At 40.4% G+C, this 23,872-nt stretch overlaps 1 protein-coding gene across 1 annotated transcript in view; it reads left to right on the top strand.

Moving 5' to 3' along the window:
• FBXW7 (F-box and WD repeat domain containing 7) overlaps nucleotides 1-23,872 on the top strand; it is a 190,993-nt gene that overhangs the window by 68,659 nt on the left and 98,462 nt on the right. Inside the window, exon 2 of the mRNA XM_040600199.1 lies at nucleotides 13,382-13,939. Coding sequence (XP_040456133.1) covers nucleotides 13,451-13,939 — 489 coding nt within the window. The 5' untranslated portion in view covers nucleotides 13,382-13,450. The remainder of the gene's footprint in view (nucleotides 1-13,381; nucleotides 13,940-23,872) is intronic.

Raw genomic sequence — 23,872 nt, 5'->3', positions numbered from 1 at the left:
ATTATGATCCCAAATTCAAATTCTAAGATTGTTTATATTTGTACAGGCTGTATCAGTATCTCCTTTAGTTGGTAGTTCAGGTGAGTCGTTTATTTGTTCACTGTTACCTGTGGTCAGTGCTTTCCTGTGTTGGACTTGGCTCTTTTTACTGCGTGTTGTCACACCATCTTTCTGTAGAAGGGAAGTGCTGTAGAGCAGAAACACAGAGTATTTAGAGTAAACAGCTGTGTAAGATTTGAGAGAAAGTTTGAATGCCTGCCTGACATTAATATCATAGACCATCTTACATTCTTTCCTAGGCACCTACTTTCACCTCTGGTCATGCAGATACAAAAAATTACTTCCTTGGTCCCAGGAATAGTTCAGCCAAGCAAATTTAGGTTTCTGTAGGTTGTTAGGCAGATGTGCTACTTGCTGAACCATACTGCTTAATCAGTTACTGAAATAAGATTCTCAGAGAGCCATTTTAGGGGCATTAAATCAATAACAATAATTGCTACCATTTCCATTTCTCCAGTGGAGCCTGCTAAGAGTCTGTTTGGTCTGGGGCCAGGGTCTTTTAGGCAGGTTGGGTTATCATCTTCCTTCAAAACTGGCAATCTCGCATGCTGTTTGTCAGCAAGTGCCTTGTTGTTCTGCAAGGTCAGATTTTATATCTGCTGCCGGAAAGCCTCCCTGTGACACAGAGAACATAACACTTAGGAACTGATGTGTGGTAGGCAGCATTCTGGAGACGTGAGGTTAAGGAGGCGGCCTTTGTTTTCTTTTAATGTTATGTGGAGACCATAATTGTTTTTTTGCTTTTAAGTGAGACACCAGGAAGGGGAATTTGTTCTGCTGTGCCCTGTTAGTATGTGACCTTGTTTTACTTAGGCCTTTCTACCGCTGAGGATGCTGAAAATGCAGACAAACCAATGTATTAAGAGAGTTCAGCAAGTCTGGTAAATGCTGCCCTTCTGTTTCTTTTTGTATTTCTTGCTTTTATTAAAAGGAAGAAAGTGTAGGTCAAAGGCTCCTTATCAGATGTTGATGCAAAGGCATGTAATGAGTTCATTGACTAGCTCTGGAAGAAAGTACATGATTCAGAGTTCGTCTTTTAAAATGCAGCATTCAGAATGGAGACAATGTTGCCCAGCAGATACTGCGGAAAATCTGATTGAATGTAAACAGCTGAACATTTCATGAGATATGAATTGGGACTGTGGACAGATAGGCATTCTTCATAAAATATATATTACTCCTTGTTCTTTTAGAGTAACCTCACAAGAATAAGGCTGAGCTGTATTTTTTCCCCACCAAAATAGTAAAATATACCAGTGTTAATGTTGTGTGTGGCTTGCATGGAGCATGTTTTCTACCCCAACCTGATCCCTAGCTATCTTTTCTTATCTCAGAAACTCAGTTCATAACTCTGCTGAAGTAAACAAATAAGAAATTATCTTTGTCTATAATGTATTACAGCTTTTTACTCCCAGCTGCTTTAACAGTACTGATAGAATTACTTCAATTTTTTCCCTAGTAATTAGGAGTACATGACAGCTGAATACTATAGATAATTGCCCTTCAGACTTGTTTTAGAGAGAATAGGCAACTGAAAACAGAAAATTGAAATATAAATTTTTGGCAGTAGCCTGGAATAAGCATTATCCACTATGTATCTTAAGGTAGAAAATGTTGTTGATGACAGCTTGGCAAGACTTGGGGGTTTTGTTCTTTTTCCCTTGTCTGTTGTCATCTTGTATGCTTGGAATAATGTAGAAGGACTGGGAATTAAAAAAAAAAAAAAAAAAAGTGGTTTGTTTTGTTTGTAAAGTGTAGTGTTCAAATTAATAGATGGCTATTTAATCTCTGGTAGGGTATTCTTTATTTTTAAAATAACCTGGTAATCTTTCCTAGAAGGTTAGTCTGATGCAGAAGTCTGCGTCAGAACAGAATGAAGAGATTACACTTCGCATAGCATAACCCGCATTGCTTCTCCTTTACTTCATTAGTCATTATTAAGAGGCTTGAAAATACTGTTCTGTGCCTTGAAGCTTCTTGGGAGTAAAGAGAGTTGATTACTCTTGGTGATTAGAGGCAGTATAAGAGCTGCTTGAAAAGGGGGTATGTATTTTGAACTTGTAAAAATTGTTCGAATACAAATGTTCTTCAATAGTAGTCACTGTTCTTGATTCTCACTTTCCTCAGCTTCAATCCTGCTGTCTTTTTCTTTTTAACCACTAGAATACTTTTCAGTGTAAAGGGTGTATGTTGTCATTCCACATTAGAAGTTGTCTGTCTAAAACAGCTCTGAGGTAGGGGAGACTTTAGTGCTTGTTGTTAATGTCCTCCCTTTCAAATATAACTAAATTAAGTTTAAGTTCAACTAAATTTAGGTGCTGTTTGCCTTCAGAGTCTATTCCCCCACCTCAGTTAAAGATGACCTTTTTTTAGGCCATCTTTTCTGTGCTGTGTTCTAAGTTGACCTTTTTTTTTTTTTTTTTTGGCTATTTCTGCTGTTCTGCATGTCTGCCTGTTTGTGCTGCACTTCTGCAGCATTTGAATTGGAGATTCAGTCCAAGAAATCATGCTAGTGTTTTGTCAGAAGCTGACACCAGCCATCTGGTAAAATTGCAATTCAGTATCAGTAAAACCCGTAATTCGGGGAAATGTACCCAAAATTACTTTTATGATTAGCGGATAGGAAAGAAACAGAGACAGAGAAGTCAGTTGGGTACTCTATAAATCACTTTGAGGTTTTCAGACCAAACATCTTAATGGCAGTGTTCTTGCTGCCAAATGCTGTTTTGCTTTTGCCTTCAGAATAGTTTGCATTAATAATGAGCAACTCTGCTTGGAAGTTATTTAGGTATGGCTCTTACGCCACAGCTTCGCAAAGCAGCACCACGCTAGGTAACAGACCACGTGAATGGATTCGTAAAACAGTTTAGCATATTGTACTGCTGAGGTCTGTAGGTTTTCCCATTGGAAATGCATCCCAGCCCCAGGGCCACATTCAGGAATGTTGTGGATGCTGAAGAAAAATTTATATTAAGGCTGTTTTGCCCATAACATGCTAGCTTGTGCGTTAAGCCTGGTGGTTGTGAAATAAGCCTGCACTGAAACTAGGCAGGTTTTAATCAGCAGTTCGGTAGAACGCTTTGCCTGTGTGTCATAGAATCATAGAATCATTTCGGTTGGAAAAGACCTTTAAGATCATCAAGTCCAGCTGTTAACCTAGCACTGCCAAGTCCACAATGAAACCGTGTCCCTAAGCACCGCATCTGTGCGTTTTTGAAACATTTCCAGGGATGGTGATTCCACCACCTCCCTGGGCAGCCTGTTCCCACGCTTGACCACCCTTTCAGTGAAGAAGTTTTTCCTGATATTCAATCTAAACCTCCTCTGGTGCAACTTGAGGCTGTTTCCTCTTGTCCCATCACTTGTGATTTGGGAGAAGAGACCGGCCCCCACCTGCCTACAACCCCCTCTCAGGCAGCTGTAGGAGCAATAAGGTCCCCCCGAGCCTCCTCCTCTCCAGGCTGAACACCCCGGTTCCCTCAGCCGCCCCTGCCAAGACTTGTGCTCCAGACCCCCCACCAGCCTCGCTGCCCGTCCCTGGACACGCTCCAGCACCTCCCTGTCCCTCTTGCAGCGAGGGGCCCAAACCTGAACTCGGTACCTGAGGTGCGGCCTCACCAGTGCCGAGCGCAGGGGGACGGTCACTGCCCTTGCCCCGCTGGCCACACCGTTTCAGACACCAGCCAGGACGCTGCCGGCCTTCCTGGCCACCTGGGCACCCTGCTGGCTCCTGCCCAGCCGGCTGCCAGCCAGCACCCCCAGGCCAGGTATTTATTTCCACTTACGTCACTGTGGGAGCGCAGAGGAGGTGACAGCTCTTACTAGTGTACGTTCCCAGGGAGAGGCGGTCAGCTAACCATGCCTCCGTACCTGCCCCTCTGGTACGGGTTCTGCAGTTGTTCAATGCATGTGTTAAACTCTGATGGAGTATATTTCTTATTTAAGTCTTAAAATGGTGATGAATTTACTGTCTTCCTGGTAAGCTATTACAGTCAGTAATTATCCTCATATTTAATTCCATTTGGATTTTTCTCATTTCAGCATTCATTGATTGGATTCTTGTCTATTAGATAAAATTGGCCTAGATAGTTGGAAGGCAAGCATTTGTTTCTGCACTGTAATAATCATGTTGCCTGCTTACTTGAAGTAAGTTACTTGAGTGATTGTTTTGGACTTCGTAGTTGAGATTTCTTTTTGTTGGTACCTATAGCTTAACGTGTGTTAACTCAGTATGAGTTTTCCATGCCTCAGTAACACTCCAGCAAAGCTTAACCAAAGTTTGCTACTAGAAGGCAAGACTAGCAGTGTCATCCTTGTTCCTCAGGCTCCTGTCCTATGGATGAAAGGCCTTGAGCTGCATGAAACCATCCTGTTGTCCCAGGCAGCTGGGGGGGTCCCTGTACACAGTGCTGTTGGTGGTGCTATAAAACTGACCGCGAGGACTTTTGTTACAGGGCATATAGGTGGTCTGGTTCAGGGGCAGAAAGCCACATGTATGAAGTGCTGTGGAGATTTTGGGCCAGCTTGGAAAGCTACCACAATGACTACGAACCCACAAATCTCATTCACTTATTTTTGGGAGGAGTGAATTCAACCCCAAAATTACCCAAACCTGTTAAGCTTTAAGGACTGCTTAGTCTCCTGTTGCACTATAAGAGGATTAGCGATCTTTTTTGTAGAGAAATTATGTATTATGTAGGTACCTATCGTGAAATAGAAGTTGGGATGATTCTGTTTGTACATTTCTAGGCTTTGCCAAGTAGGCATGCAACAGCATCTTTAAATATAAAAGTATAATAAACTGCCCGCCTATTTTTCTAATCTGAGAATTTTTCAGCCCACGTGCTTCTCAACTAATGTAACTAAAGATACTCTGTTTATGTTGCTGTAAGTATGATCTAATGTTTGCTTTTGGCAAGAAACTCTTCCTTGTTAAGTATGCACAGAAGGCATAGTTTACGTGAGACTGAAATACTAAGATAGAAACTTGCTGTTCTAAATTGAGCAAATAAGCGTGCTTGTGCTGTATCGCTAGCCATAGTAGTATAGGCTTCTTGTAGTAATCTAATTTGTGAAAAAACATGCATTTATTATGCAAGATAATTATTTTTTTCATTTAGAGAAGTAAAGATTTTGATATAGAAACCCACGTAATGGTACAGTTATCAAAGCAGAAAGGGTAAGACAATGTAATTAAAAATTGTGTGCTTTGCTTTTCTAGTGCAGAGGTCCTTTCAGTGAGAAAATGGACACTGCTTGATATTAAAGATTAAGTGGAGGCATGGAAGATTATATGGAGGACTTGCTTGTTTTGTTTTCAATAGCTGCTGGAAAACTTGGCACCGTTTAAATAACTCAAAGCTTTTTTCCGCTTTCCCTTCTCTGAGGAAAAGGGGAGAGAAGCCTTTCATTAGTTGCACATGATAGTTAACTTGTCACATTTTACAGCTCAATCCATTTTGTTTGAAGAGTTGTTAGTGAAAAGACAAACAAACCTTCTTTTGTGTAACAGTCATTATTATTATAACTACTAAAAATAACAGGATTATTTATATGAACACAGTAAGATCAGTCATAATCACTGATCCCCTCCTACTGTAGATTGTTGTCTCCCATGATATCTTTCAAGGAATTTAAATAATTTTATTCTAAATTATATCCATTAATTCTTCTTGATGAAAACATAACAATGCAGAATTAAAAATAAGGAGTAACTTTTGTACTTTTACTGCTGGTCTTGGCTTTCGGGGAGCTAAGTTATGAACAGGTTTCTTGATAAACAGACACGAGCTCCCACTTCTTCAATGACACCATACAGCTGTTAATAACTTGTTGGGATATGGCTTTGAGGAAAAGGACTTTGCATTTTAATTTATTTGATTTTTTTAATACAGTTTTCTTATTACTGGGTGATGGAGGCTTTCAACAATTTCTTCATGGGTCACTTTCAGATTTCCCTCTTATCAACTTTAGCCCATCCTTACTGCAGAATCTCACAGTAGTTCTCGTTTTCTGAAATATCACAAGTTTAAGGTAAAAACATAACTTGTGTAACACACTATTCACCAATTGTTTGCTATGATATTTTCCTCCTTTTTGAAACAAGGAAAATGCAGGCATTTTCTTAACACTTGAAATACAAGAATTAAGGTAGTGAACAGATAAACGTCTACAGAAAAATAAACAGCGGTTACCTCACTTCCCATTATGTGCTGATTGCTTCGATTTTGTCATCAGATTACGTTTTATAGTATGATTCTCTGTCCTGGAACATTAAAAACTGCTAAAACTTTAACTCTGATTTATATATTTTTTTAAAATTTTTTTGCCCCCTCTGCAAGAAGTCTGAGTTAGTCTTCTGTGTAAAATTTTAGCCAGAGCAGTCTTGTTTTTGAGGAGAGTGCACAAGGAGTGAAGAAAAGGACATTTGATTTAAAGCATTAGGACTTCACACTCCTCTTGTTCTTGCAAAGAGAATCTGTGGAATTCATTTTAGCTGTAATACATCCAGATTCAGTGTTTGTGTGCATGCTGTAGGTGGTTGTGTTTCCCGCATGAATGGGATGAATCCATGTTGCCCTGCTTATACACAGTACGTATGTTGCACCTTTTGCAGCTTTTCCCACTCTATCCACAGTCACTATCTGTGAGGGTTAAGTGAACCTGTGTCAAAGAGACTGGGCTTTTATGGTGATTGCTGAGAAGAGTTTTGTTCATCCACTTACTCATGCAATACAACATTATTTGTTTCTGAATAAAGAATTGATGTTAAAAGTTAATATTTGTAATGATGTTAAATGTGCACAAATGGAAACACTATGAAAGAAATAAATAAAAAGAGAAGAAATGATAGATCCATAAAATGGGAGTTTGTTCTTCCACATTAACAGGACAAAGACCTGTTGAACAGAAAATCTTATCTTTGATTCAGCAGTTGACTTTAAGGAGAGTTCAGGCATCCACAGATAGAAGTGTGTGTATGAATGTAGCTTAAGTATTAAATTCTTGTAGTAATTACTGATTTTCTAAACTACTTTTTGTGCTCTCATTCGCTAGTGGGTTGTGTGTGCTATTTCATATTTTATCCTATATTAAATACTTCACCTGTGTCTACCAGAAAAGGCAGGATTACGTGATGGGTCCTTCATATGCCTTTGTCTTTCCAGTCCGGAGTTAAAACAAAGTTTTCTTTTTAATGGTCTCTGCGTTTTGGTCCCCATAAATGATAGCAAGGGACACTGCTCTGTTGTGCTGTTACTACTCACGTATTGTCAGCTATTGCCTCTCGTCTAAATCCCTTCTCTTTCTGTGGGGAACGGATCAGAAAGGAGCCAGGGGTCTGGGGCTGGAGCAGCGCTGTGGGCTAAAAGGGATTGGGAGGCTGAGGCATGGGATTAGAGAGGGAGCTGCGTGAGGAGGCAGTCCTGGGATAAGAAGAAGTAAGTTTGGATGATGAAATAGAGAAGGGAAAAGGTCTGTTGAAATAGGACTGTGGGGTTACTAGAAGCCGGTGAACAGAAGGGAGAGACATCTTACAGTAGACCATATGTGGTGGGAAAACTGGAATTGTCTTTTTTCAGAAACATGTGGAAGGGAGATCAGGACTCAAGGACTTGATGAAAAGCCTCAGAAGGTACATATGAAGTTGGGGCCAAATTACAATAGGAAGGGGGATAATTAAAACTGGCCACACAAGAAGATTAGTGGCAGCTGGGCTTAATTAAATCTGCATAGGAAACTTTAATTGTGGTAGTTTTTTAAATTTAATGAATACTAAATCTAGGGTTTTTTACGTGCTGTCAGATTTATGTTTGACATAAGTAATTAGAGGAGCACCTTTGTTTACTGTTGGTTACTTTGACCACTTTGCGCTGAATAAACAACATGACTTGATTGTTGAAGTATCTAGAGATAGTGAAAAAGGAGCAGGATCGTTTCTAATCCAACAGAAAATGTTCATGTGCTGCTCCAGGAAGTGTTGGCAGAGCTGTGCTGGGCAGGGTGATCGTAGAGCAAGAGCAGAGAGTCTCTCTAGCTGCTAATTTGTTCTGGAGCTTGGAGCTGTGAATAATGGAGTTGACAGAGTGATTTGAGGTGTGTATATATTTCAGAGAAGTAGTTTATCATTCTTGGAAAAAGCATGCATGCTTGTAGAAAAAGATGCGTTGTTAATGATGTATTTTATTTTGATGAAAAGTTATTGAAAGTTTTTAAAGCTGTATGTTAATCTTGCTCTACTTGAAATTTTGTGCTGATGAAGTACAAAGGGTTTTATTTTCCTGTTTTGTACAGTATTCAGCTCAGAATTTTATGACTTGAGGTGTCCGTTACTATGATAAAGTTTGCCATCTTGTGTAGCACAGCAGAATTATTCTCCTGCAACTTTTGCTTAAAACTCATGACTTTAAACTTGTGGCTTTATTTGAAGTACCTTGTTTTCATCAAGTCCTTGCATGAGGATAATTGTCCACTAGCATAACCTACAAAAGAAAGTGGTGGCTTCTTTATTTGACTTTGTATAGTTTCCATTTCCAGTTATTGCATGTCGATTGTTTTGGTTTGTTGTTGCTTTGCTATTGTTCAAAATCTTTCCTATATACAAATTGTGTAGCCAGTAATCAGATCAATGTATTAAACTTTCTGTTTAATGCAAGATACAGGTCGCTTGCTCATAGTGTTTTGCATTGTTAGCTCCATACATGCAAAATATATTTTTTCTTTTTTTCATAAAACACGGTCCACAATTTTATCAGTGTTAATTTTATTGTTTATTTCTACCTGCTGGATGCTGCATTTAATTCTCTTTGCATGTTTTTCAAATGGGCTTAATGGGTTTTGGGTGGCTGGCAGCGCTGGTGCCTACCCATCTGCACACCCATCCTTAGGTGCCTTTGCACTCTGTGTGCCAGTCTGAACTGGGATCGGGAGCATGCTTTTCAAGTGTAACTCCTGCTTGTCCACACCTGCTTCCCACTAGAGTGAAAGCGCAGCTATCCCAGAGCACCTTCTGGGTGAAACTACACCAGATGTGCCCCAGCTGTGAGGGTCAGTTAGGCCCTGGGGTTTGAGCTGGTCTGGAAATAACAGCACTTTCCCCAAAATGCAAAGCTGCATCTCCGCTTTGCACGTGCCAGTGACAATCTTGGCAAAAGTGTGCTTATAAGGATTTTATTTTTCTTGCAGAAGGTAGGTTAGGGTGTTGAGATGAAACCATAGCAGATCCTTAGCTTGGATAGGATGTTCCTTTTTTTACTTCATATTTACTTCAATTATAACTCAGTTACTAAGTTCCAGCTTTTTTACTGGGTTGTGTGTATTAATCTGTGAGGCAGTATTTAACCAAATATTTACAGAAGTTTTTGTGTTAGTCCAATTATCTTCGTCCGCCAAATCTGTAACCTCAAAAAAAGATCTGTTTTAGGAGTGTCCACTGCCCATAAACCGCATTGTGACTCCAGCCATTCTGTCTTTTCGCTAACTGCTGTCCTGATCAGTATTAGCATGACTTCAGTTAGTACTCAAGTCAGTCTAGCCCTCTAATTTCCAAGTTAGTTCTTTAAAACCTTTGCAAGTTCTGCTATACTTAGTTAAAAAACAACCTCCCCCTCCACCTTTCTGCACCCACCTCATTTCCCTTTTTTCTCTTACAGTTTCAAGTGATAAAAAAGGAATAATAAGCCCCAGCAGTACTAATGGAGATCTTTCTGTTTTCCCATAGTTAGATGTTTTTATAGGTTAAAAATGTTTCACAACTTTTGTATCAATTCGAGGGACAGATATTTCAGCCGTAAAGCAAGAAATGTAGTGTTCATCCTTCTTTCTCTGTACAGAATGCAACCTGTTGTGGTGGATAAACCTGAGGAGTTCTCTCTGTAGTTTCCTGGTGTTGCTTGGCATTTCTTACAGGTGGTTTTGAGCAACTGTTACTCTGGGTTATTTTTATAATTATTTTCTGTGCAAATTTAATGGATAAAGATGAAGAATTCTGCAGCATCTAATCTTCAATATAGACGGGGGGATGCATTCATAACTCTGAATTTATAGCTGGATCAGTCCAGGGACTTCCATTTGCCTTAGGGATTCTTTGTATTTTGCTTTTCTATACAACTGGCTTCAAGTGTTAAGAAACTTAACCTGGGCCAACTTAGACTTGTTGACGAAGTTTAATGAGTTTTGCATGTTTATGCAAAGCCCTGCTTTGGTGTCTTGTCTAAAAAAATCTCTTTGTGGTCTGAGGTGGGGTAGGAAAGCTCTGTGGACCTGCTGGGGCTTAGCTGATTTGAGTCATTTTGGGCTCGGAGAGTATAAATGAAGGAAGCTCCGTACCAGCTGAAAACAGCATTTTAGTTCTCTGGTAGTTGATTTGTAAATACACTTACTGCAAAATAATAATCCTGTCTTATTCCTTATCTACCTTATATATGGAAATGATTGTATCTTGTGTATTAGCCGACAGTAGTTAATTCTGAAAGCACTTACGTGACAGAAGGCAGCTTTAATGTTTCAAATCTCTCAGATAATGTACATCCATCTGTTCTTTAGCGAATGCTTCACCTCTTTGCATATTGATGGTTTCTGATGTAGCATTGCTTGTAATTAAATTTTGATAATGCATTGTACAGGCTTCTGGAAAAACCAAGTTGAATTTATTTGTGCAAATACAGAGTAAAACTGAAATCACTTATGACTGAATCTAATTTTGTGAATTGATGGTCACTACAAAAATCTAGGCATAATTAAAAATATATAATAGCACTAATGTATGTTCATTTTTTTTAATTGGCTGGAATTTCATTTGGGTATATTAACAGTAACAGTAGTGTTATTTTTGTCAGTTATGCATTTAGCAGAATCAGGCATTCTATTATCTAAATATTTCGTTGCCGACCCTTCCTGTTAGTTGCTTATAGATACAAATTGAAAGTATGTATTAAATTGTGGATACGAATGCAGCATTTTCAGTTTTATCAAGCAAGCCCTAAACCAACAGTTGATTGATGTATTTGAAACAAAGCTGTTGATCCTGAAAAAATACACTTAAAAATTGTAAGCTTCATTCATGACTATTTAGAGAACCATTTGTGGTGGAAGCTGAAATTGCTAGATTCTGAAGATGTAAATCTCTTTTGATTTTTTTTTTAATTCCTGATTTTCACCTGTTTTAATCTTTAAAAAATCCAAATCTTTTCTCTTTCCATGAGAAAGTAAGAGGTAGTGTTGTCGTGTTCATAAAGCCCAAACTATGTAGCAAGCCTGATAAATAGTTGTACTAACCTCAGATTATATATGCAACCAAATTTGACATTTGATGAAATGGAGTTACTAAACATCAATCCAATATGCTACAGTTTCCAGGCTTTGGGGAAAAATGTTAAGTGAAAACATTTCTCTTAGACAGCATGAAGAGCATATTCTTCTCAAGTGCTACTTACTATATATAGAAAATCAAACACATTCACTTTTGATGCCCCTTGCACTCAAGGTTGGAGTCATTAGCTTCTGGTTTGGGTCATGTGCACCCCAGTGTCCTAATGCTTTTTTTCCACTGGTAAAAGCAGGAGTCAGCACAGCCTCTGCTTGCTTCTGTCGCGTCCTTGCCTTGACATGTGGAGCTTAATTGTCTTTTCGTATTAGCTTCTGGTTCGCTTGTTGGAGCTAATTGCTAGTGGATGCTTTCTTTGGAACGCTTATTTCAGCTTCTGAGCTTGTAAGATTTTATTTGGGGGCAGTTGTTACCTGGATAGACATGTGGAAACTTGAGAACCATGACTTTGGGATTTAAGTAATGTTTCCTCAAGGAAGAGGGGACAAGTGTGCAGAACCCTATCTACAAATACTTCTCAAGGCAAGACTTGGAAAAACATCCGTAAAAATGTTTCTGTGGCTTTTATGGTACAACAAAAAGAAAATTACCATAGAGCTATGGTTTCTGGTACTTCCTTCCCCCCTCACCATTAACTTGGATGTTTTTATAAATGTCATGGAGCACAGTTGGGGTTTATCTGTTCCACAACTCCATCATCCAAGGCTCTAGGTTCTTTGGGTTTTTTTTAACTATGAGAGCCTTTCTAAAGAAAAGGAAGGGGATGGGTGGGAGAGATTAGGAGAATATCTTCCAGTACCGAGGTACTCCTGGAAACTTACATCCTTCAACTGCTTCTGCTCCAAGGAGACTCAGCAGCCATGCCTCCCTTCCAGTATTGTATTGTACTTTCTGAATCTCTCACAGCGTAGCCTGCTGAGTGGTGTGGTCTATGGACACCCGAGGATAGTGGTTCAATGCACAGCGAAAAAACTAGTTATTTTCCCTTTGCACACATTGTCATGTGCAACCTGTGACTGACCCCTTGTCAAGTTCATGTCTGGTGTCACCAACTCAACACATCACTTGAATCTAGAGGAACTGGAGTCGGGATGTACCAGCCTCAAAGGTTGTATAGCTGGAAGTCACATACCAAATCTAAGATCTAGCTAGAGTGTGTTACATCCCTCTGTTCATGTGTATTGCTTACATGCACATGCATCGGCAAATGCATGGATAATTTGGAAATTGCATTAGTATTTTTCAATTTCTGTTAATATGCATCTAAATCTGGCAATTTTTAAACTTCTCAGAGTCTTATTTAACAACTCTTGTAGCTTCTCAGAGTTTGGAGTACTTTACTGCTAACAGTGGTTTTTGCTGGGTGAGGTATGTGCCATTTCTGAGCTGCGTGGGCTGCCTAGCAGTGTCTGTCTGGTTTTGACCACCGGGCATCTCTGTGGCCAATTTAAGACTTGGAAGTGATAAGGCTGTATTCTTTAGTGTGTGTTCTCTTTTTCATTTATCTAAAAGAAAATCATAGTTCAAGAAATGAAACTTTCAATTACACCTGAAAATGTGCCTGCTCTTAAGGCATAAGATCAAAAGCAGCTCATAATCTGTAATATATAAAGTCTGTGATCAAATGAGAGGGAAAATACAATGCCACTTGAAAATTATCTTTGTCCAATTTTTAGCAAGTAATATCCTATACTTGGATCTTTAGTTAATGTGAATGTTAATGGTTCTTGTGGATTCTCTATTAGGGCAAGTAGTTCTGAATTTCGCAGAATGTGGTGCTTGCAGAGGTCATGGTCAGACTGTTTAATAGAAGAAATAACTTTCTTGCTACAAAGTTGTCTGCAGTCTGGTTTTTTCCAGCGGTGTGTCAAGTAGAAATTATTCCTTGTATCTTGGAATCTGAAGTTGTCAGGAGTAATATGATGAAATAAGTTTTTAATGCTTTATCTAATAAAAAAATGTAACTTTTGTAATTACCCACTTTTTTTGTCTCCTTAGAATGTGAAAGCATTTGCATCTTCAGATAGCCTAGCCAAGGTCCAAGAAGTAGCAAGCTGGCTTTTGGAAATGAATCAGGAACTGCTCTCTGTGGGCAGCAAGAGGCGACGAACTGGTGGATCTCTTCGAGGTGATGCTTCCTCAAGCCAAGTAGATGAGGAGCAGATGAATCGGGTCATAGAAGAGGAGGAGCAGCAGCAAAGACGACAACAAGAGGAGCAGCACATTGGGAGGAATGGGGAGATAGGAGGAGAAGAACCTGGATTTGATGACAGGCATGAGTCTCAGCAGGAGCAGTCAGAAGAAAATAACAATAGACTTATTACAGTGGATGAAGAATCCACTTGTAACCAAGAGGAAGACGATGATGAACATGCTGGTGATCAAGAGGAGGAGGTGGAAGAGGAGGAGGAAATGGACCAGGAGAGTGATGATTTTGATCAGTCTGACGACAGCAGTAGAGAAGATGAACATGCTAACAGTAACAGTGTCACAAATTCCAATAGCCTCATGGACTTGCCCATTCACCAGTCATCGCCATTCTACATAAAGACAAAGGTGAGAAACTACATTTTCTTTGTATGTCCTTAATCCTTGTTAACTCTGGATTTTGCAAAATAACATGCATAATTAACTTAAAGTTTTACAATGAAGCAAAGATTTTACTTCCTAAAGAGCTCATTATGAAGAATTTACGCAGTCCACAAAAACTATACTGTTTTAACTGTTATTATTAAATTATTTGCATGCATTTGACACGAGCAAATACTGCTATGTATTTTAAGGAATAGAGCTCTGATAACTGTATTCAAAAGATCAAGGTATTTATTTGTAAATATTTATACACGCTAATTCATACACTTAATAAGACCCCTCCAGTCATTATTTATCGTTTTTTCCTTCTCAAAGCAGGCAAGAAGGAAGGTAAGCAATTGTGCATATGTGGTGCTCTCTGAGAATAGCTGGCTCATTTAGATAAAAACATTGTAATGAAAAAATGGGTGGAATATTACAGAAGCATCAAGTTCTTTCTTCTGGCCAGGTTATGGTGAGTTCAGTGACAAAATGCAGGTTAAAAACTGTGTTAGCCAGTCATTCAGGTTACTGAATGTAATAACAAAATTACTGCAGTGTTGTAGGGTATCCTGCTTGTGAGAGGACCCTGTAAATTGTGTGCAGTGATTGTTGAGAACTTCTGATTTGTAATAAGAATTTGGAAATAAATACTTGTAATTTTGTTGCTACTTCTATCACCTAACATTTTAGATTTTTAAAAAATCGTAATTTTTGGAACATTAGTTCCAGTGTACATTCGTAGTGCACAGTATTTTCCGGATTCTTCAGGAAGCAGGAATTCTGTTAATTTTTAGGAGCAGCAAAACCTGAGAGAATAATGAAAGCATTGATACTGGACTAATACAGAAAAGGAAGCAGGAAAGTGTTCTTGTGGAATAATGTTGTTCTTAAACCTGTGTACCAATTTCTTTTTTTAATCATTAATTGGTAATAGAACACCTGGACTCCTCTCAGCTTTCAAAAAACCAAAATGACAACCCCCCCCGCCCCGAAATTTTTGCAATGTACTTTAAAAAAAACAACAAACTGTTGTAAAACAAAACAAAACTACAAAAAATATCAGTTAACATAAGTTAACAGGATTCCCTCTGTGTTTGAGTATGAACATACATGTATGCAGATGCAGAATCAGTCTTGAAGATGTGCTATAACAGTAGAACAGGTAAATAGGATGAACGTTTGCCCTGGAAGCTGCAGCACTATGTTTTTGGTAATAGTAATTAGCATGTAATTCACTTGTGTGTTTAAAGTTTCTCAATTAATATCTTTGATTTTTGAAAAGTCATAATGTTTTCACATCTGGTTTTAGTAAATGGTGTAATTTTCTGTTGATAATTCTACTGTTCAAAGTACTGAAGTATATGCTTTCTAATTTGAAGTGAAATACTGTCATATTTCATGTCATTCATTTGGTTATTTTACAACTCAAATTCTTGTTTTTATTCCAATACTTTGGTTTTCCTGAATTTAGTATGACTTACTGAGTATCGTACAAAACTAGCATTCAGTATGGACTTTATATTTAATATAGGAAATACTCACACTCAAAAATATGTTTTTAAGTCTCTGAATTGGAAAATATTGAAGTGCTTTGTAAATAACCATGTTTGAGTGATATACAGACAGAATACAACAGTTTTCAGTGATGGTCGGTTTTGAAGCTCTTTTAATGATCTTCAATAATGAGTGCAGTTTTTTTCTTTAAGGTGTGTTTGATATAAACTGAAACAAGCTGGATAAGCGTGAAGGAATTTGACTGAATGATTTTTGTAATGATGCACAATTTTAGTGTGGTGTGATCGTTGCTTTGCATGTTGCTTCTGTGCAGCGCTGGCCAGTTTTGTCTGTGCTCTGTCCCCAGGCTGTGCTTCTGCAAGAACTGTTGGGGAGCTACGTACGAACTGTATTTGGGAATTGTTTGTGATACATGGTGTAACTCTGTTTTAGGTAGTTTTGACTGTGTACCTGAAGGATCAGCACAGGTTAGAAAGCAGCTTGAACTGGCACTGCTCTAGGTCACGGTTACACACGACTGACATAATGCCTGACATAATGTTGCTTATTCATTAATAAATCAACATTTAACCATAGGAGCACATTCTGTGCTAAAAAACGTAGAAATACGGCTGTGCTGGAGCATGAATGAATGAATGACCAGAGTAAAAATAAACATGACTGACTAATATGCTGCTTTTGAGAAGAAAAAGGAGTGTTTATAGACTCATCAACTGCCTTTATCAGTGATTTCTAGTTCTACCTGTTGAAGATAGGCTCACTGTAGGAGACTTGAACCTTATAGACTTATTTTTAACTTTTCAGATGTGCTTCTCAGCATTTGTAACGTAGGCTAGTTCTACTTGTAACTCTGGCTGCATTACCTGCTCACTTGCTCTATGCTGTGCTCCTGCGAAACTTGCTCTGCACCACCAGCAGCAGCTGTGATGACTGAATGCGCTACTTGCTGTTTGTGTGCCAGATGTAAACCTGGCTCCTCAGCAGCATGCATTCCTGATCCAGCATAGCTGCTGGTTCGGTCTGGATGTATGTATGTACCAATATTGGCAACACACAGTTTTCATCACTGCCAAATACCAAGAGGTAACATTTAGACTGAATAAAATAGCTACTGCCGTAGGTGTCAGTGTGCAGCTCCTATCAACTTTTTGATAACTCTGTTCTATCTTTTAGTCCTTTCCTCATAAACCACTGAATAAAGTCTCTTTCTAATCTGACTTTTCTTTGCTTACTGGCCTGCAGGACCCTGTGTGGTTAAGGCAGGCAATGGCAAGGTTCCTACATAACACTGCAGTGTGTCCTGCTTGTGTTAGCCACCTCTCACCCGGACTTCCACTTGACAGCAGCAAGCTTGCTCTGTTCTATTAGGTACATTTCACCAGAAGCATAAACCCCGTTATATTTATATATAAACACATTTATATATATTTGCATTATAGGTAATGTTTATATAATATATATAATTATATATACATATTTGCCTCACACTACTGCACTGCACAAATAGCTGAGATAATTGTTGCCATAATGTTGTGAAAATGTTATGACTAAAGGGCATGTACACTCGAAACGAGAAAGCTGGTGGTTCAGGAGAGTCTCATTGCATTCACAAGCAACACCCAGGAATCCTCCCCCAGGAAGGGTCCTTGTGGTTACCTGTTAGAATTTCCTGCATAAAACATGAGGCTGCTTGTATTGACTTCTGCACAGGTTGAAGCGTATTTTTAGGAAAATTTCACCATCGGAAAACAGGAAACAGTCCAGCAAGGCAAATGTATCTCAAGGTTAGGTTAATAGTTTGTTAGTTATCACCAGTGTTCAAACTTCTGCACCTTTACTCTACTCTGCCTTCTTCCTGCTGTCTTTTTTTGACCATTATGATTAATTATTTTTGTGTTGTACTGAAGAGCTCTTTAACAAGTGGGTTTTTCTTCCCACATACATAGACAAATTCACTCCAGAAAGGTGTCTTAAATAATGACACTATGTCTGTTGAGCATATTTTTCTATTTTTTGTTCTTATTATGGTACTTCCCTGAATACTCTCTCTGATTTTTGAACATCTGTCTTGAATGGTAGATATCAGAACTGAGATTAAAACTCCAGTAGCAACTGCACCAATGACAATTAAAATTCGTTCATGCTATTTATTTACCTGTTTATATAAGACACGATTCCTTTAACACTTTTGACTGCAGCGTTGCATTGAGATTTCATGTTTGACTGATTTGTCGTGATGCAACATGATGTGAGCCTTTTTTAGAGACCTCTGTTCTGGAAGTGTGGCCTGTGTCCTTTGTAGAGAGAATTGACGCTTGGTTGTATTAAAGTGGCTAGGGTTTTGTCAGATCCAGTGTACCTCATCAGATCCTTTACTGTTTGTTAATTTTTACTCCAGTTGATCTGTGTCCTATCAAATGTTGTCATGTCTGTTTTATAAAAATATTAAATAGCACAGGAGGACAAAGTACTATGTGCAGAACTGTTACAGAAACATGCATTTGAGGCTGATTCTTCAACTGACTGCATCATATTTGCGGCATCCGTTTCCAGCGCTCTGGGATGACTTGGTGTTACTTGAGTTCATTAGGAATGGCCATGTAACAATTAACCACAACATAAGCAAACAAATACATCTACAGTGCATCACATATTTCACAGCAACTGCCCTTAAATGCTTTTATCCCTCAGTACATGTGGGATTCTGTAGCACTGCAAGAAGGAGAACATACTACTGGTAGTCACAGTCACTGGGAAATAGCTCATGTAAATTAACATTCTTGCTTATTTTAGATTTAAATTGTTTGTCTACCTGTGTTCATACTCTTGAAATTGTAGTAATAACAAGTATATCACGCCAGCAATGTTTTATCTTTATTGAAACTGGTATTTATGACATAGGTGATAACCAGCATGTTTTTATGGAAAAATTGGCATCAACACTGTTAATCCTATTCTGTGTCAACCATAGCGTTACTTTCTATTGGAGTGACACCTGGGTTTCAGCCTATGGTTATCCAGGTTGTACTCTTTCCTTTTCTGATTTTTTTTAATATATATTACTAGGTTTATTTGAGACTTCTGAAATATTTAGGTTGTTCTAATTCTTAAAAATAATTTTGATCATAATGTATATAATTTTAATTAATTCAAATTTGTGTTTGATTAACTATTTCTACAACTCCCAGTTTTGTAGTTCTTAAATATTAATGACTGCCATCTTCAATAGACTGAAATATTTTTATTACGATGGAGGCTTTCAGTTTTCATCAAGAGTATTTGTTTTTCTTTAACTGCTGTGAACTTTACTTATTTGGAGGAATATTGGCTTCTCGAAATCTTAGAAATTGTTTCTGAACAGTTGAAATAATTTACAGGTTCGTTCAGCTTTCGTTTGGATTTGACGTATTTTGTGGAAGTGGAGGGAAAAAAAGTCATGATCACTTATAGCCAAGCTCCCATAAATTTAATTGTGCTCTGTTCATTTTTCTTTATCTAAATTTCGACATTACATAATACTTTTAATAGTAAATGTCTTTAATGTTGAAGTCACCTCACTTAGGAAACAATCACTCCAAAAATAGATAAAAATGAAACCCATGAATTTGTGAGAAGCGTTAGCTGCATTCATTCCAGCAAATATTGTCACAGATTTCTATGATTAGGCGAAACAACTGGCTCGTACCAGACTGGCAGGTCTGAGATCTCCAGGGGCAGATAAATACGTGCTGTAGGTCAAACTGTGGAATCAAGGCATGTTTCCGTTCTTAACTCCTTCTTGCGTGCTTGAAGTTGGTCTCTGGCAAAAGAGGAAAAGAGTCTGAAGGTTATATAGAAACTAGAAGATGCAATTTACCGTGTCCATCTCAAATAGTTGTATTGTTCAGGGAACAGTTGTTGGGAGATAAGCACATGGCAGCCCTCTTTCATCTTAAAGTATGCCTCTTGCTTCACACAGATGCCATCCTGAATGTTCATATAATTTCTTCATTTCATGCCATGCCCTCCTGTTTGAGACGGGATTCCAGGAGCCATCTCTTATTTCTCCACAAATTGTGTTTTGAGGGGAGAATACACCAGAGAAGGCACTAAAGGTATTTTCATGTGTTCTGTAAGGACCTGAATTTAAAAATCCAAGTAAGTGGATAGAGCAGGAGGACTGTTAGCTGGTGCGTGGCCATTTTTCTTGTTCTGGGTTTCAGGAGATGTATTCTTCTGCTCTGCTTCTCTGGAGGGATGTCTGAAAAAGGAGTGTTAGAGCCTGCCTGGGAGATGCTGCGTCCTTCTGGACAACAGGCGCTGTTCAACAAGAGACTTCAGAACAAAAGCCCTCTTACTTAAACGTTTATTTTGTTTCCTTCTTTTGAGTCGGTCATGAAACATAGCAAATTAGGGTATATGAATGTGAAACGTTATTTCTGTGCTATTTGGACTGTGATGGTGACCCTTCATAAGGGATCAGACATCTGCATGCAGAACCCTCTGCTAACTTTCCGATTTGGTGTGCTCTTCAACTGCAGGTTTCCTTGTTGCAGGATTGTGGGCTGTGATGGTGATTGTTTTCTTGCTTAACGAGAGCTTACTAAAAACCAGAAAACAGATTAGCTAAAATGAAGATGAGATATTCTTGTGTAGTTGGATAATACAGTGACAAAAAGCACTGTGATGCCTCTTCAGCAGTTGTCGTATTTAAGCATTTGTTTCACTACCAAAGGTAATAAGATGATTTTTTAATAGATGGTTTTCATATATAACCTATATTATATACCACAGAATGGTTGGGGTTGGATAGGGCCCTTTGGAGATCACCTGGTCCACCCCCATGCTAAAGCAGGTTCTCCTAGAGCAGGTTGCACAGGATCGTGTCCGGGTAGGCTCTGAATGTCTCCAGAGAAGGAGACTCCACAGCCTCCCTGGGCAGCCTGTCCCAGCGCTCTGTCACCCCCAAGGTAAAGACGTTTTCCCTCATGCGCAGACGGAACTGCCTGTGCTGCAGTTTGTGCCCGTTGCCCCTTGTCCCGTGCTGGGCACCTCTGAAAGGAGCCTGGCCCCGTCCTCTGGACACTCGCCCTTAAGGTATGTGTAGACACGGATGAGACCCCTCTCAGCTTTCTCCAGGCTGAGCAGGCCCAGCTCCCTCAGCCCTTCCCCGTAAGGGGGATGCCCCGGTCCCCTCATCGCCCTCGCAGCCTCCGCTGGACCCTCTCCAGCAGTTCCCTGTCTCTCTTGACCTGGGGAGCCCAGAACTGGACCCAGCACTCCAGGTGTGGCCTCACCAGGGGGCAGGTAGAGGGGCAGGACAACCTCCCTCGACCTGGTGGCCACGCTCCTCCTCATGCACCCCAGGATGCCACTGGCCCCTTGGCCACCAGGGCACCCTGCTGGCTCACGGGCAACTTGCTGCCCACCAGAACTCCCAGGTCCTTCTCCACAGAGCTGCCCCCCAGCAGGCCAGCCCCAGCCTGTACTGGTGCGTGGGGTGGCTCCTCCCCAGGGGCAGGACCCTCCGCTGGCCTTTGTTGAGCTTGATGAGGTTCCTCTCCACCCAGCTCTCCAGCCTGTCCAGGTCTCGCTGAGCGGCAGCGCAGCCTCCTGGTGTGTCAGCCGCTCCTCCCAGCTGTGTCCCATCAGCAACCTTGCTGAGGGTGCCCTCTGTCCCTTCAGCCAGGTCATGATGGATACGCCGAGCAGGACCGGAGCCAGTCCCGACCCCTGGGGAACACCACCAGCTACAGGCCTCCAGCCAGACTCTGCGCCGCTGATCACAACCCTCCGAGCTCTGCCATTCAGCCAGTTCTCGACCCACCTCACTGTCCACCCATCTAACCCACACCTCCTGAGCTTACCTGCGAGGATGTTATGGGAGACGGTGTCAAAAGCCTTGCTGAGGTCAAAAAAGACAACAACCATGGCTCTCCCCTCATCTACCCAAGCAGTCATTCCATCCTAGAAGGCTATTAGGTTGGTCGGGCATCATTTCCCCTTGGTGAATCCGTGTTGACCACCCCTGATAACCTTCTTTTCGTGCACATGCTTTGAGATGACCTCCAGAATGAGCTGTTCCATCACCTTTCCAGGGATGATGGTGGGGCTGAGCAGCCTGCAGTTTCCCAGGTCCTCCTTTTTGCCCTCTTTGAAGGCTGGAGTGACACTGACTTTCCTCCAGTTGTCGGGCACCTCTCCTGTCCTCCATGACCTTTCAAAGACAATGGAGAGTGGCTTGGCAATGACACCTGCCAGCTCCCTCAGCGCTTGGGTGCACCCCATTGGGATCCATGGATTTGTGGTTTTCAATTTTGCTTAAATGATCTCTAACCTGATTCCCCTCAACCAAGGGAAAGCCTTCCTTTCTCCAGATTCCCTCTCTTGTCTCCAGGGTCTGGGAAACCTGAGGGCTGGCCTTGGCAGTGAAGACTGAAGCAAAGAAGGCATTCAGTAGCTCTGCCTTCTCTGTCCTTTGTCATTAGGGCACCCACCTCATTCAGCAGTGGGCCCACATTTTTGTTAGCTATTCTTTTCCTGCTGATGCACTTAAGGAAGCTCTTCTTGTTGTCCTTGACCTCCCTTGCCAGATTTAATTCCAACCAGACCTTAATCTTCTTCGTCACCTCCCTGCATTTTCTGACATTTCTGTATTCCTCCCAAGTGGCCTGTCCCCTTTTCCCTATCCCATAAACTTCCTTCTTCTGTTTGATTTTTGCTAGAAGCTCCTTGCTCATCCATGCAGGCCTTTGCTTGACTTCTTGCTCATAGGGATCTACCTGTCTTGAGTTTGGAGGAAGTGATGCTTGAGTATCAGCCAGCTGTCTTGGACCCCCCCCACCTTCTAGGGCCCATAGGATTCCTTCAAGCAGGCCCTTGAGGAGGCCATTGTTAGCTCTTCTGAAACCTAGGCTGCAATCCTACTTACTGCCCTGCTTCCTCCATGCAGGATCCTGAACTCCACCATCTTGTGGTTAGGGCAGCCAAGGCTGCCCCCAGCCTTCAGATCCCCAGCCAGTCCTTCTTTGTGAGTATAAGGGAGCACACCTCACCTTGTTGGCTCCTCCACCACCTGCATCAGTATAACAATGGTAAAGGCTGAGAAGCAGCTTAGTTTTCTTGTGAAAATGATGTGCTTTGATTGCAGCATCCTCTGATTCCGTGTAGCATACTGTCTGGTTGACTGTAAGTCACAGTGTGTGTGTGTGTGTGTAAGTAAAATAATGGTGCTGTTCCGAGAGTGCCTGTTCGTGGCTGGTTGATGACACCGGAGAGTGAAGGCAGGGAAGGACAGAAGAAAGAAGCTGGGGTGACATTGGTGGAGGTAGGACAGGATGTACCACAGGAAGACCTGGCCCTTGGAGCTTAAATACCCGTATCTCAAGTTCTGAAGCAAATCCAAAGCCATGCTCACATACGTGGCTTTGAGGTCTCAAACAGCATAGGCTGGGACAGGATTTTGTACTGCGAGGTGCTCGGTCCAGGCTAGTACATAGAGCCACAGGGACATCAAAGATTTACCTTCCAGTGATTTTTGGCTTTGTACGGGACGATAGCATTAATTTTTAAAACTCAAATCTAAGATTGCACTGGGCAGTTTGTGTATATGTGAAGTGAAAAGAGACTCGGGTATGCAAGCCTGTAGTTATCATCAGAACGCTAATACGCTAAAAGCTTTGTAGGGATAGGGGGAAGAACAGGATGATTAGAGAAATGCTGAACCTTGGAAGCAGGCTTTTGTTTTGAGTGCAGGCAGTACACACAATTGAGAGCAGGTTGGAATAGTGTGTGTAGGTGGAGTGATGTGCATGTTAATATTTTTCTCCTTTTCTGAGCAGCAGAGGGGGCTGGTACCGCTTTGCCGCAGCCCTGCCGAGTTTGCAGTGTTTCTTTGCAAAGGTTTTTCCTTCTCTTGCAGCTAAAATCTTGAAGCATGTTTTTTATGTCTAGGGAATAATTACAACCAGAACAGAAGGACTCAGTATTTTATATTTGTGAAGAAATCTATTTCCAGTGTATGAAATGATGTAGGAATATTTCCTTTAAAAAATAAGTATTCATTATTTTCAGATGGCTTGTATGATAAGAATGCAATGTGTAAATCTCTGCTCTGAGAGCACAGCAGAAAGAGAAAAACTTCATGCCAGAAAAAGAGAGAATTTTTTTTAATCTTTATTTTTTGCAGGTATTACACATAGGATATATAGATTCTTCAGGACTTTCATCTCCCGAGTTGTGTAATGGTTAATGCTTTAAAGAGTTTTTAAACTAAGTAGTAATTTGGCTAAAGTTGTGTCAAAAACGATACACATTAAGTATCACTCTGATTTTAAAAATACTGTAAAATAACACATCGGCCATATAAGTTTTTTTTCCTCTTGCCTTCTCCCTGGGATTCTCCTTTTTAATTAAAGCTTC

This window comes from Falco naumanni, chromosome 1, assembly GCF_017639655.2.
Source record: "Falco naumanni isolate bFalNau1 chromosome 1, bFalNau1.pat, whole genome shotgun sequence".
In the NCBI taxonomy this organism is placed as follows: Eukaryota; Metazoa; Chordata; class Aves; order Falconiformes; family Falconidae; genus Falco; species Falco naumanni.
This window is presented reverse-complemented; position numbering and strand designations above follow the sequence as displayed.